Source organism: Amblyraja radiata, chromosome 6 (assembly GCF_010909765.2).
Source record: "Amblyraja radiata isolate CabotCenter1 chromosome 6, sAmbRad1.1.pri, whole genome shotgun sequence".
NCBI lineage: Eukaryota > Metazoa > Chordata > Chondrichthyes > Rajiformes > Rajidae > Amblyraja > Amblyraja radiata.
The window spans coordinates 95,582,567-95,597,340 of record NC_045961.1 but is presented as its reverse complement, the minus strand read 5'-3'; the positions used below and the strand labels follow the sequence as shown (position 1 = coordinate 95,597,340).

At 47.4% G+C, this 14,774-nt stretch overlaps 1 protein-coding gene across 1 annotated transcript in view; it reads right to left on the bottom strand.

Moving 5' to 3' along the window:
- Nucleotides 1-14,774, bottom strand: part of gabrg3 (gamma-aminobutyric acid type A receptor subunit gamma3) — a 644,954-nt gene that overhangs the window by 83,276 nt on the left and 546,904 nt on the right. The window contains exon 8 of the mRNA XM_033023452.1: nt 9,974-10,126. Within this exon, the coding sequence (XP_032879343.1) occupies nt 9,974-10,126 (153 nt within the window). The remainder of the gene's footprint in view (nt 1-9,973; nt 10,127-14,774) is intronic.

Here is a 14,774-nt window from a genome sequence, read left to right as displayed (position 1 = left end):
GATACAGCGGTACTTTAACATCTTTGTGTATCGCTGCAATGCCGCAGAGACTTGTTTTAAGAATTTCTGTGTTTTGGGACTGCGAGAAGTCTTATTAATTGATAGCGTAGCTTCCCACTACGGTGGCTGGCAACCTGCCAGGAAACTGTTTGCGAACCAAAAGAGAGGAGAAAAATCTTTCTGGACTTGTACAACTGCGTCCAGAACAACCCCCTTTACTACCTCGTCGAGGCTGTCCGGCCCGGTCTGGTTTTCGTGGGGTGTGGGAGGTTTTCTGCACCTCCACCATCTCGACCTTCTTTTGCGGCCTTGGAGTTTGAAGCTGACGACGAAGCCTCTTTTCTCTCGGCAAGACCGAGAGAGATAAGAGGCTTCCAACAACAAGATTGCAGGCAAGTCCCCTTTTATGCTGTAGGGAGCGGCGAAGAACAGCTGAGATTGCCTGCGAAGGTCAGCAGCTCGCCAGGGAACGCAGGAGAGCCGAGAGTTTTCCAGCGAAGAGGGTAGTGACGCAGCAGTTTTTCCGGGGGAGCCGCCATTATCAGCGTTTGAGGCGACACCATTTTGCCTCCCTCTCTCGAACTTCCATTCGATTTTTTGTCTTTGGACTTGGCCTCGTGCCATTTGGACTGTCTGTGTCTGTTTCAGTATTATGTTTTAAATTGTAGCACCTGATACCATGCTGGGTCAGTGTTCTGGGGAGCGGGGCCTTCCATGACTGTGCAAAGGCGGCTTCAGCAGCTTCGGCTGCTGCTCTGGGGGCCCGGTTCCCCATGAAGAACCTGCCGTTTGAGCATGGGATAAGGTGCTACTTAGCCCCCCCAGATCAACCTGGAGGACTGCTTGGCTGCCGTGGCCGTGGTGGCCAAGCCCGCAGGCGTCCTGTACCTGGGAAGGATGTTTGGGAAGACCGTGTTCTTCCTCGAATCTGTTGAGGAGGTGAATGTGGCAGTGAGTAAAGGGGTCACAGTGGGGGGAATGTTTTTGCAGGTTGAGCCCTTGGTGACCACTGCGCAGCGGGTGGTCCTGTCCAATGTCCCACCCTGCATCACAAATGAGGCCCTCCTTCCCCACCTTCACACCCTGGGGAAGGTACTCACGGACATCACCCCGATATCCCAGGGGTTCCGCAAGAAGGAGCTGCGGAACGTTCTTTCCCTCCGGCGCCAGCTGTCAATGATGCTGGACCAGGAGGAGGTAGTTGACGGGCGCTTCTGTGTCCAGCAGGATGGGCGTGACTTTACCATCCTCTGGACATTGGAGTGCCCAAGGTGCCATGCCTGTAAGGAAGTGGGGCACATTCGCCACAAATCCCGAGCGGGGGTCTCCGCCTCCAGTGCCACTAACCCCCCTCCCCCCCCCAACTCCCACCCCCCCCCCCTGTAGCTGAGTCAGGGACCCTTGGGGCTGCGCAGAGCGTGGGTGGGGGTGGGGAGATTCAAAAGAAGGGGAGCAAGTTGGCGAAGAAGGTGAAGCACCTGGAGAACAAAACCCCCAGGGACAAGAATGATCCACCAAATCCCGTCACCTCCCGTTAGGGAGTCGGCTAGCCCCATAATCCAGCCGGGGGCGGTGGGGATCGGGCGGGAGGAGGGGGTGCCACAGAGGAAGGTTGCTCAGGTGACCCCAGAGTGTGTCAGCTCCTCCCCATCGAAAAAGAGAAGGAGGAATCTCTCTAGGGAGGAGTGGATGAGGGACGAACGGGAATCCTCCTGGGAGGAGGGGAGTACTGTGGTGGAGGAAGACTCCCGCCCTCTGGTTCAGGCCCCCGGTCCCATGTTCTGGAGGGGATTCTGGGGAGGGTGGCGATGGGGACCACTCGGGTGTTATGGAGCAGGGCGAGATTCCTGTTGGGGAGGGAATCCCGCATCAGGCACCTGAGGAAGCCCAGGAGCAACCCACCCAGGATGATGCGTAGAGCATGCCTCTGGAGGTAGAGACTGTAGGTGGGGAGGGGGTTGGGGAAACCAGCCCTTCTCTCCCTCATGACCTGGCTCCAGAAGGACTCCCTGAGTCTGTTGCACCAGAGTCCACTCTGGGCCCAACTGGGGGAAGGATAGTCGCCCCCACTGTCGATGGTCTTGACTCCCCGGGCACATCTGGGGAAGGCCACTCTGCCACTGGCCCCAGGGTTGGGACCGAGGTGGAGGAGAGACCAGCGGGTGGGGCAGAGGCAACCGCCACACAGGGTGAGGTGGGAGTATCGAGCACTAAGGAGGTGTCCGGGGATGGGGAAGGTGTCTCCATCTGCAGTGAACAGGTGGAAGGAGACTCCTCGGACAATGAGTCAATGGATGTTCTCGCTCCCCCGGACGTCACTCCACTCATACCAGTGGAGGAGATCCGCGAGTTCATCACGGCAACCGAGGGAGCCCAACATCGGCCCAGACTGGCCTCCCTTTGGTGGCCAAACCTACATGGCTCACCAGCTCGCTGAACCACATCTCCAGGGGAGTGGCAAGCGGCTGAAGGGGAACGACCGGGTCCTTCTTGGACGACCTGCAGAAGGACACCAAGACCAAGAGCAGCGTCGTTCCTGTTGAGGGTAGAGGGACCAGTAGAGTGTCCCTTGTAGCCAGGACCCAGACAGCAAGGAGCACCGCCACTCCATCTAGAGTCCGCAAGGGGAGGAGTGGCTCTGCTGTCAGTGACCGAAGGACTGGTGGAGGGATCTGGGGCGTTAGGCAGGGCTGAAGATGTCCTGGTTGGGTTGCTCCTAGGCCTGGCCAAGCTGGCCATCCACGAGTCACGGCGCCAGGCGGAAGAGGGCTTTGACGAGCCAGATACTTGCCCCTTTACCGGGGTTGTACAGTAGTTATTAAAATATTTGTAAAATAGTTGTTCGATGATTTTGTAACATGGTGGTGGGTATGTCACCACGAATTTGTTTTTTTTGGTTTTTGTTTCGTGTTGGAATTTAAATAAATTATTTTTTGATACAAAAAGCTGGTTACTAAGCTGATGGAACTGGGTCTCTGCGCATCCCTCTGCAATTTTACTTCGGAGTCACGTGAGTGACTACGTGAAGAACCCGCTCAGCACGCATGCGTGACATTGCATTCAGCAGTGCAACAGCGGCCGCATCAGGAGTCAGGCGCTCCCGCTACGGATTGAAAGAACGGACTGTCAGGTAAGTACCCTGAGGTCAGGTTTCTTTCACAGGAGAGCCTTCTGCTTTGTCTTCACAGGCAGAAAACAAAGGCTCTTGAACAAACCTGTCCCCCGCTCGACTCCAACGGAGGAGCGTTCCATCTGGGGGGGGGGCAGCAACAGGCAGTAGGACCTCTTACCGGGCGCTCCGCCATCCCCGACACCGTGCCGAGACCAGTCCCGCTAGCGCCTGAGCAGCGGACTGGTTGTATAGCCACCAGAAAGAGCATCCGGCTGGTGGCATCCGACTTGTCGGACGGGGACGTCTCTCCACCCGCACGGGGAGAGACAGCCGCCTGAGTCACATAGGTGCTCCAGCGTAACGCGCTCCGTGAGGGGCGCTCTCGCAGGGGGAGTTCAGGCACTCCCTCCACAGTGCCTTGTGCACTGGCCATCGTAAATACCCGGCGCTCCGCCATCCCCGACACCGGGCTGAGACCAGTCCCGCTAGCGCCTGAGCAGCGGACTGGTTGAATAGCCACCAGGAAGAGCATCCGGCCGGTGGTTTCCGACTCGTCGGACAGGGACGTCTCACCACCCGTTCAGGGGAGAGCCGCATGGAGCGGCTCCTGGAGCAGGTGCTCCAGTGAGACTCGCGGCGTGAGGGGCAGTCTCGCAGGGGGAGTTCAGGCACTCCCTCCACAGTGCCTTGTGCCACAGTTACGATGGCCATCGCTTCCTCCTCACCCGAGGGCAGCTTTGGCGACCAGGACTGGGCTGGTCAGGAAGAGGGGATGCTGGCTGAAGAAGTCGGGAGTATGCAAGGGGTGCAGGACCAGGAAGAGCTGCTGGGTGTGGTGGACCGCTACGTGGCAGCCCCACGTGCAGGAACGCCATTAGAGCCTAAACTAGCGGCCAGCATTCATCACCTCTCCAATAGGCTCCTACAGGAGCAGGTGGTTAATGAGGCCTTAGAATTGTACACAGCCAAATCTGGGGGCACGTCCGGACAAATATTCGGAACCAGGAGCTGAAACTGCAGCGGATCCTCAGGCTCCTGACGTCAGCCATCACATCATTTGCTCGTTCTGTGGACAATACGGAGATGACCACAAACCAACTCTCGCGCTGTTGTGCAACACGCAGTTCAAGATAAATAACCTCCGTAAAGAAATTTAAGACCTGCCCTAAATCCAAAATTCGCGGGGTTGTGCAAAACCCCAGCCACTGAGCCAGACACACTGCTCTTTGGCAAAGACCTCACGAAAAAAGTAAAGGATATGGAAGAGGCCTCTAAAAAACTTTCGGTCTCATGAGGGCACGCCCCGGGACGAGCAAACCCAAAACAACAATACCCAAGCGGCAGCACCCCATCGCGTCCACCAGTCGACGTCTACCCTATGGGACTGGTGAAAGCTCGGGGTCCGCATATCACCACCTGAAGTCTTTTTTAGACCAAGGCCCAGAGCGGACCCCATGGAAAATGCGCCACCCCCAAATATCACCGCCACGTCAGACAACGCGCAAGACTCGCTGGTCTGGGAAGAGACAGAAGAAACACCCATAACCATGGAGGTAGGTGGGTCTGGTTCCTACCAGCATATAGAAAGTAGGGGCGCAATACTAACAGGGGGGAGATTACACCTGTTTAAGGAAGCATGGGAGTCTTTCACGAGTGACAAGTATATACTCAATAGCATTAGTGGATACAAAATACAATTTATACTAGAAAAATATTCACTAAAACTAAAAAAGATGGTGGATGTCGCATCATCATTGACTTAACTTCATTAAATATGTTTGTTAAGTATGTACATTTCAAAATGGAAATGTTTGTTACTGCCAAACAACTGATTTCCAAAGGATACTTCATGGCAAGCATTGACCTCAAAGATGCTTACTATTCAGTACCCATTCACAAGGATCATCGCAGATACCTGAAATTTACCTGGATGGGGCAGCAATGGCAGTTTAAAGCATTACCCAATGGGTTAACATCAGCCCAAGATTATTCACCAAGATACTAAAACCAGCCCTGACAATATTCAGAAAACAAAAACATATGGTCATGGCATATCTTGATGATATCTTAATAGTAGGCAAGGCCATGGAATTGGCATATCAGCTGTGTCAGCTACCAAACAGTTGTTCGAAACCTTGGGATTTGTCTTACATCCAAATAAATCTAAGTTGAAGCCATCCACAACCATGGACTACTTGGGCTTCACAATCAACTCAGCCCACATGTCTGTAACTTTGCCAAAAGTCAAAACAACTGAATTGGCACAATCATGCAACAATTTAATGGTCAATGAGCGACCAACTATTCGACAAGTAGCAAGAGTAATTGGGGAAATGGTAGCAGCATTTCCGGCTACACAATTTGGACCTTTGCATGAAATTACCCACTGAAGCAATATCAGGACTACAGTGGTGGGCAGAAAACGTTTGGCATAGTTTCAGCCCTATTATCATCATTAACCCTACTTTAGTTATCCAAACAGATGCCAGTGCTCAAGGCTGGGGAGCACTAACTCCATACCCAGCACAGGTGGTAGATGGACTAACCTAGAGTCATCATTACTACTTACACTGGGCATTAACTATCTAGAGATGTTGGGTGCCTTTTATGGTGTAAAAGCATATGCATCCAATATGCATCACTTGCATGTACGGTTACAAATAGACAATACTACGGTGGTGGCCTACATTAACCATATGGGCGGCATAAAATCGATATCATGCAACAAATTGGTCAACACAATTTGGCAATGGTGTGTCGAAAGACATATTTGGCTATCAGCATCTTACCTGCCAGGTAAGCTAAATACAGTGGCAGACACCAGGTCACGCAAATTTAATGACAACACCGAATGGATGTTAAACCCCAAAGTGTTTGCAAAGATTATTAAGCAATATGGCACGCCAAATATCGACTTATTTGCATTAAGCCTAAATCACCAGGTACCTATGTATGTCGCTTGGGAACCAGACCCTGAGGCAGCAGCGGTAGATGCGTTCGCGCTGGATTGGGGACATTTCTTCTTATATGCATTTCCTCCCTTCTGCCTCATCAGCCTCATCAGTACTACGCAAAATACAAATAGACTCTGGTTCAGGTATTTTGATAGTACCCGACTGGCCTACCCAGCCATGGTTCCCATTACTCCACGACATCCCTCCGAACATCCACAAGAAAACAGTACTTGTCCAGCATCAAAAAGTGGGAGAAGTACTGCTTGGATACAGGGACCACCTACTCAACCGCTACAGTTACCAACGTACTGGAATTCCTGGCGAACCTTCACCACGATGAAGGACTCAGCTACAGTGCCATCAACACAGCTAGAAGTGCCCTGTCTGTCTATTTAAAACAAGCTCCAGGACAACAGGCCATGGGGTCCCACCCGCTGGTGGTCAAACTAATGAAGGGTATTTACAACTCTAACCCCCCTAGACCAAGGTACACCCATATATGGGATGTCAGTGTGGTCCTGACATACCTCAGGGGATGGCCACCAGCCAGATCCCTCAACCTGGAACAATCTACGCTCAAAACACTCATGTTGATGGCACTTGTATCTGCACAGAGGGTCCAGTCACCACACTTATTGCGACTGGACAGCATGCTTACAGCTCCAGACCAGAACTCTTTCATTATCGAGGGACTGATCAAACAGAGCAGACCAAGAACACCTAATCCAGTTGTGGAATTCCGGGCTTACCCGCCAGAACCACGGTTATGTGCCATGACCCACTTACTGTCTTACATAGACACAACCAAAAATATTCGAGGGAGTGAAAAAGCCTTATGGGTCAGTCATAAAAAACCTTATGGTCGGGTGACGAGCCAAACCGTTTCGAGATGGCTCAAGCAGGTGCTAAAAGCTGCTGGGATAAACACTAACATGTACAAATCTCACTCCACCAGGGCAGCATCCACGTTGACGGCCAAAAGAATGGACGTGCTTATATACCACATCCTAGCTACAGCAGGATGGTCGGGGGAAAGAACGTTCAGAACTTTTTATAATAAGCCGTTGGCAAAACCTGCTTTATTTGCAGAAATTTTTTTACAGATTGCAAATATTTAATTTAAGCCCAGGGGAGCAATTTAATTTCTTTGTTGTTAAAAAATACCGTTGTGTTTTTCTACAAACAGATTCATTGGTTGATTACGATAACACACTTCCTCCCTCAAGGACTTCGGCAGTGAGTGAAGTAATAACTGTTACACGGTTTGAAATCACAGAGCTTTAAAATCTTCATGTAGTCACTCACGTGACTCCGAAGTAAAATAGTAAGATTAAACGAGAACTTACCAGTTTGAAGTTTGATCTGTATTTTATGAGGAGTTACGATGAGGGATTACGTGCCCTCCGCTCCCACCCTCAATAATATGGGTCAAACTGATAACTGATGTCTCCTTTTCTTTACTATGTTTATTTCAATAACTGTGTCTATCTGTGATTCCACACCGCTGCTTTGAAGTATGCCGCGCATGCGTGCTGAGCGGGCTCTTGACGTAATCCCTCATCGTAACTCCTCATAAAATACAGATCAAACTTCAAACGGGTAAGTTCTCATTTAATCTTACTATTATATCCTCAAATTCCTCATCCACAGACCACAGTCTGTTTGAATTGCCAGAAACACTTCTTCCTCATTAACAATCAGTACGGGAGCACCACAAGGCTGCGTGTTCTGCCCCCTGCTCTACTCACTCTATACTCATGACTGTGTTGTCGGACATAGTGCGGACCCCATCTTCAAATTTGCCGATGACACCATCGTTGTTGGACGAATTACAGATGGCGATGAGTCAGAGAATAGAAGTGAGATTGACCGATTGACCAAATGGTGCCAGCACAACAAACTGGCTCTCAATATCAGTGAAACCAATGGACTTTGGAAGAGGAAGGATGAGGACCCACAATCCTGTTTATATCAACAGGACATTGGTGGAAAGAGCCTAAAACTTCTAATTCCTGGGCGTGCATATTTCCGAAGATCTTTCCTGGACCCAACACATTGATACAATTTTAAGAAAGCACATCAACGCCTTTACTTCCTGAGAAGATTACGGAGATGTGGTATGTCATAGAGGATTCTCTTGAACTTCTACAGGTGTACAGTAGTGAGTATATTGACTGGTTGGATCACGGCCTGAGTCGGCAACTTGAATGCCCAGGAGTGAAAAAGTTGTGAACACTGCCCTCCCCACCTGACCTCCCCACCATCAAAGGGATTTATCAGAGTCGATGCCTCAAAAAGGCAGCCAGCATCATCAGAGACCCACACCATCCTGGCCACACACTCATTTCACTCCTGCCATCGGGAAGAAGGTACAGGAGTACAAGGTGCTGTAACGTCCAGGTTCAGGAACAGCTTCTACCTTACAGCCATCAGGCTATTAAACACTACAACCTCAAATAAATTCAACTACAATACACTATTGTGGTGGGCCCTGATATTGTAACTATTATTGTTATTATTGCACTATTCTTGCTTGTTTTATGTGTGTGTGTGTGTGTGTGTGTGTGTGTGTGTGTGTGTGTGTGTGTGTGTGTGTGTGTGTGTGTGTGTGTGTGTGTGTGTGTGTGTGTGTGCGCGCGTGCGTGTATATATATATGGGTTGTTTTCCTAAATACAGCACTCACTAGTGAAACTGAAGGTCTCCAAACATCCAGGTTATTTTCCTGTTTTGTATGTAATATTCCCATTGTTTCATATCCTGTATTTTAAGTAGTATAGATCATGGTGTATAGCCAAAATAATGAGATTAAGCCAAAATTAAAAAATCTATTTTTACAAAAAAAATATCAGATATGTCCCTGTGTTTTCTTGCCTTTTTTTGTGACATTTTTCAAGCAGGATTTCATCAAAACCTTGGGCTAATTGACAACAGAGAGATTGCATTCATTTTGCAATTAAATAACTCTATATAAGCCAATAACCTTGCCGGTATCAACGTGTTCAGTTTAACAGGCCAAATGGGCATTGTATGTGGAAGACATTGCAATACCATATCACACCGAGCACATGAGAATGGTTGTCTCACGAGAGGCCACTTCCAATGAATATTGTGCTCCACTTGCGTTGTATTAGCCTCAAAGTTAGACATCAGAACCAGCTGAAATGGCGAAACACTGACATTTAGTACCAGCGACAGTGAATGGATTTCTACCGCACTCGTATTAAAAATTAATAGAACCATGGAATCAATGATTAAACACAACATCAAATAAGCTCTGAACAATAATAGTCTATTATTACTATTGCACATTATCACTTTATCTGTTTATTTATTGTGCATATGTGGTCTATGGTCTATAGACACAGTGAACATTTATCTCCCGTTCTGTATTATGTTTATATATTCTGTGGTGCTGCAGCAAAGCAAGAATTTCATTGTCCTATCTGGGACACATGACAATAAAACTCCCTTGACTCTTCTCTTGAACTGACTCTTCAGCCCATTGTACTTGTACTGGCATTGTAAGAGCTATCCAATCAGTTTTGTGCTGGGCTTTCCCTACAGCCCAGAAAAAAAAATTAATCTAGGGACAATTTACATTTGTACCAAACCAATTAACCTTCAAACCTGTACGTCTTTGGAGTGTGGGAGGAAACCGAAGATCTAGGGAAAAAACCCACCTGGTCACAGGGAGAATGTACAAACTCTGTACAGGCAGCACCCATCGTCGGGATCGAACCCAGGTCTCTGGTGCTGTAAACACTGTAAGACAGCAACTCTACCGCTGCGCCACCGTACCACACAATTATAACCGTGTTGCATTTGTCAGTCCAGCCCAACCGCCATTAGATGGTTTCTGGTTGGTTTCCAGTTAACAGTAAGTCAAGGGTTCGATACAAAACTTACCCAGTGCTGTTCTCGCCGGCGTGGCATCTTTTTTGATCCAGAATGAGACCCAGGAAAGGACGACTGTCAATATACACGGTATGTAGGTCTGAATCGTGAAATAGCCCATTCTCCTGCTTAAGTCGAAGTAGACAGTCATGACGACATACTCCCCTGGTTAGGGAAAAATATTAAAGTCATGTTTAATTGCCGATGGGCTAAACATCAATAATTTAAAAAAACTATACAAAAATGCCGGAGTAGCTCAGCGGGTCAAGCAGCATCTTCGGAGAACATGGGTGGCTGACGTTTCGGCTTCAGACTGAAGAAGAGCTCCTGTCCGGAAAGTGTTATCTGTCCATGTTCTCCAGAGATGCTGACTGACCCGCTGAGTTACTCCTGCACTTTTATTTATCTTGCTTAGTAAACTAGCATCTGCAATTCCTTGTCTCTAAAAATCAATGATTCTGTGCTCCCAGCAAGAGACATATAGATTCAAATCAACGCAGAAGAACTCTGACCTAGTTTAGTATAGTACAGTGGTACATTGAAAAACTTTTGTTGCTTGCTAACCAGTCAGCAGAAAGACAAAATATGATTACAATCGAGCCATTTACAGTGTATAGACAAATGATAAGGGAATAACGTTTAATGCAATGTAAAGCCAGCAAAGTCCGATCAAGGACTGGTCTGGAGGTCACCAATGAGGTAGATAGTTGTTCAGCACTGCTCTCTGGTTGTGGTGGGATGATTCAGTTGCCACATGACAACTGGGAAGAAACTGTCCCTGAATCTGGAGGTGTGTGTTTTCACACCTACACCTTTTGACTGATGGGAGAAGGGAGAAGAGGGAGTGGCCTGGGTGCGACTCGTCCTTGATTATGCTGCTGGCCTTGTTGAGACAGCATGAGGTATAAATGGAGTCAATAGAAGGAAGGTTGGTTTGTGTGATGGTGTGGGCTGCGTCAAACAATTTGCTGCAATTTTTTGCCTACTTGGATGGAAACCAAGCTGTGATGCATCCTGATAAAATGCGTTCTATGGTGCATCTGTAGAAGTTGGTGAGAGTTGTAGGGGATATGAATCACTGAATCAATCCCTGAATCACTTTCTACTCAAGCGTTCCTACTCTGTTGATGCGGTGAATTTACAAATATACATTCCATTGACTTCAGTGTAATTAAGACATCGATGCATGGGTATTTACAATGCAGGGCTATGTAGAACATTGATCATAAGTTCAACCCTTCCAAATGTGAAGCCATGCGTGTCACCAGAAAGAGGAATCCAGGCGAAACATCTTACAATATACTTGGTGCCACCCTTGAAGAATCCAAACAAACCAAGTATCTTGGCATCAAATTGCAGAATGATCTGCGTTGGAATGGTCAGACTCATATAACCATATAACCATATAACAATTACAGCACGGAAACAGGCCATCTCGACCCTTCTAGTCCGTGCCGAACACATAATCTCCCCTAGTCCCATATACCTGCGCTCAGACCATAACCCTCCATTCCTTTCCCATCCATATAACTATCCAATTTATTTTTAAATGATAAAAACAAACCTGCCTCCACCACCTTCACTGGAAGCTCATTCCACACAGCTACCACTCTCTGAGTAAAGAAGTTCCCCCTCATGTTACCCCTAAACTTCAGTCCCTTAATTCTCAAGTCATGTCCCCTTGTTTGAATCTTCCCTACTCTCAGTGGGAAAAGCTTTTCCACGTCAACTCTGTCTATCCCTCTCATCATTTTAAAAACCTCTATCAAGTCCCCCCTTAACCTTCTGCACTCCAAAGAATAAAGCCCTAACTTGTTCAACCTTTCTCTGTAACTTAGTTGCTGAAACCCAGGCAACATTCTAGTAAATCTCCTCTGTACTCTCTCTATTTTGTTGTCATCATGCAACGGTGAAAGCAACAGGTGTCCTAAACTTTCTGAGGCGCAACTTTCATCATTGTTCAACTTCTGTCAAGGAGAAGCTATACTTCACCCTCGTTAGACCTCATTTGGACTACGCAGTTGCAGCATGGGACCCATACACAAATAAAAACATTTCTTCCATCGAACGTGTCCAAAGACAGGCAGCTCGATTTGTTACTAACACCTATGAGAGAGAAGCGAGTGTCACCAAACTTCTGAATTCTCTGGGGTGGAACCCTCTCCAAGACAGACGTGAAGCTCACTGTTTGACCTGTTTTTACAAAATGTTAAATGGTCAGCTCGACATAGATTACAAGACCTACACCAAACCCAAACCAATTAGGAGCAGACGAGGGCATTCGATCCAATTTGTGATTCCAGCTACCAAGACAGATGTGTACAGCAATTCGTTCTTCCCCCGCACAATTAAAGCATGGAATAATCTCCACCCTACTATAGTTACCCAACCAGATGCAACTAAATTTAAGGTAGCTCATTCTTCCCAATAACACTTTCTGGCTTAAGTCCTCCCTCCACCACCTCCAGTTTAAATTCCATTTGGAATATTTTGGAGGACCAAGAAACCAAGAACCAAGAACCAAGTCACAGGAATCGTCTGAACTGGAAAGAACATGAAGTGCTGGAGCAACTCAGTGGGTCAGTCGGCATCTTTGGAGGACATGGATAGGTGACAAAGGGTCAAACTGAAGAAAGGGTTTATGAATTTAGGACTGAGATGAGGAAAACTTTTTCACCCAGAGATTTGTGAATCTGTGGAATTCTCTGCCACAGACGGCAGTGGAGGCCAATTCACTGGATGTCTTCAAGAGAGAGTTACATATAGCTCTTAGGGCAAACAGAAGCAAGGAATATTTGGAGAAAGCAGGAACGGGGTACTGATTTTGGATGATCAGCCATGATCATATTGAATGGCGGTTCTAGCTCGAAGGGCCGAATGGCCTCCTCCAGCACCTATTTTCTACGTTTCTATGTTTCTATGGCTCCCAACATGAAATGTTGCCTGTACATATCCTCCGGACTGCTGCCTGACTCACTGAGTTACTCCAGCACTTCATATTCTTTCCGATTATGATGATTCCTTTGGTCAATACATTACACTGCCCTTTATTTTAAATATCCAGGCATTGGTGATGTAACCCACTGAGTTATTCTTTACTTTAGACTTTAGAGATACAGCGTAGAAACAGGGCCTTCAGCCCACCGAGTCCGCGCTGACCAGTGATCACCCTGTACACCAGGCACTATCTTACACACCATGGACAATTTACAGAAGTCAATTAACTAAAGGGCCTGTCCCACGAGCATGCGACTCCATGCAGCAAGCCCGACCTAACGTGGTCGCTTGTGCGGAGCTGGTCCCGACATCGCACGGGGCTTCGAAAAACTGAACACTGTCCAAAAACTCCGCGCGGCAACGGCCTGCCGGCCCGCAGCCGCCTCGACGCCGTACGTCATGTGCGAACTTCCCTTGGACTTCGCTCGAACTTCATGTCACTCACTCGACCTCCCCGCGGCCCCCGCTTCTAGTTTGGTTGCGCTTGCCGCGTGCAGTTGCATGCTGGTGGGACCGGCCCTTTAGGTCGCGCTTGCCGCATGGAGTCACATGCTCGTGGGACAGGCCCTTTACAAGTCTTTGGAGTGTGGGAGAAAACTGGGAGCATGTGGAGAAAACCCATGCAGGTCACGGGGAGAAGGTACAAACTCTGTACAGACAGCAATCGTATTCAGGATCGAACCCAGGTCTCTGGTGCTGGAAGGCAGCAATACTATCGCTGCGCCACTGTGCCGTACTCCAGCACGTGTTCTACGCAAGATACCAGTTTCTGCAGTTCCTTGTGTCTCATTCTTTTATTGTCTCAACATTTTTTTATTAGTTATTTAAGTTATGACATTGGATGGAAGCTGCATACCAAATCTCGTTGCACTTATGTGAAATAACAATAAAATATATTATTATTATTATTATTATTATTATTATTATTATTATTATTATTATTATTATAATTATTATTATAATTATTATTATTATTATTATAATTATTATTATTATAATTATTATTATTATTATTATTATTATTATTATTATTATTATTATTATTATTATTCCATCAGAATGAGAACATTTGGAGACCCTTCCTGTCGAAAAGGGTGTCCTGAGAGATCATCTGTGGTTCAATTGGCAGCATGCTTGCCTCTGTGACAGAGGGTTGTGGGTTCAAATCCAGGCATTATCTTTCAGAAGAGATGAGGGTAAAGTGGTAGAAATTCAATTTAATGAGGGAATGTGCTTACGTCAAGCCCAGCTTTGGGAATTTAGATCAGTTTCTTAGAATTCAAGGAGAGCGCATTATTGCATTGCAAATTCATTGCAAAATATAAACACTAGGCTAATTTCCACTTCTGAAACAGCTCCGAACTAGGGGCTAGAATTATAAAGAGTGACACAAGAAACTGCAGATGCTGGAATCTTGAGTAAAACACAAAGTACTGGAGCATATCAGCAGGTCAGGCAGTTGGAAGACTCAACACAAAGCCTTGCCTATCCATGACGTAAGGTCATAAGGTGATAAGTAATAGGAGCAGAATTAGGCCATTCAGCCCATCAAGTCTACTCCGTCATTCAATTATGGCTGATCTATCTCTCCCTCTTAACCCCATTCCCCTGCCTTCTCCCTATAACCTCTGACACCCGTACTAATCAAGAATCTATCTATCTCTGGTTTAAAAGTATCCATTAACTTGGACTCCACAGACTTCTGTGGCAGAATTCCACGGATTCACCAGCCTCTGGCTAAATAAATTCCTTCTCATCTCCTTCCTAAAGGCCCCCTTTATTGCCACTCTTTGCCTTCTGCCATCCAGCCAACCTG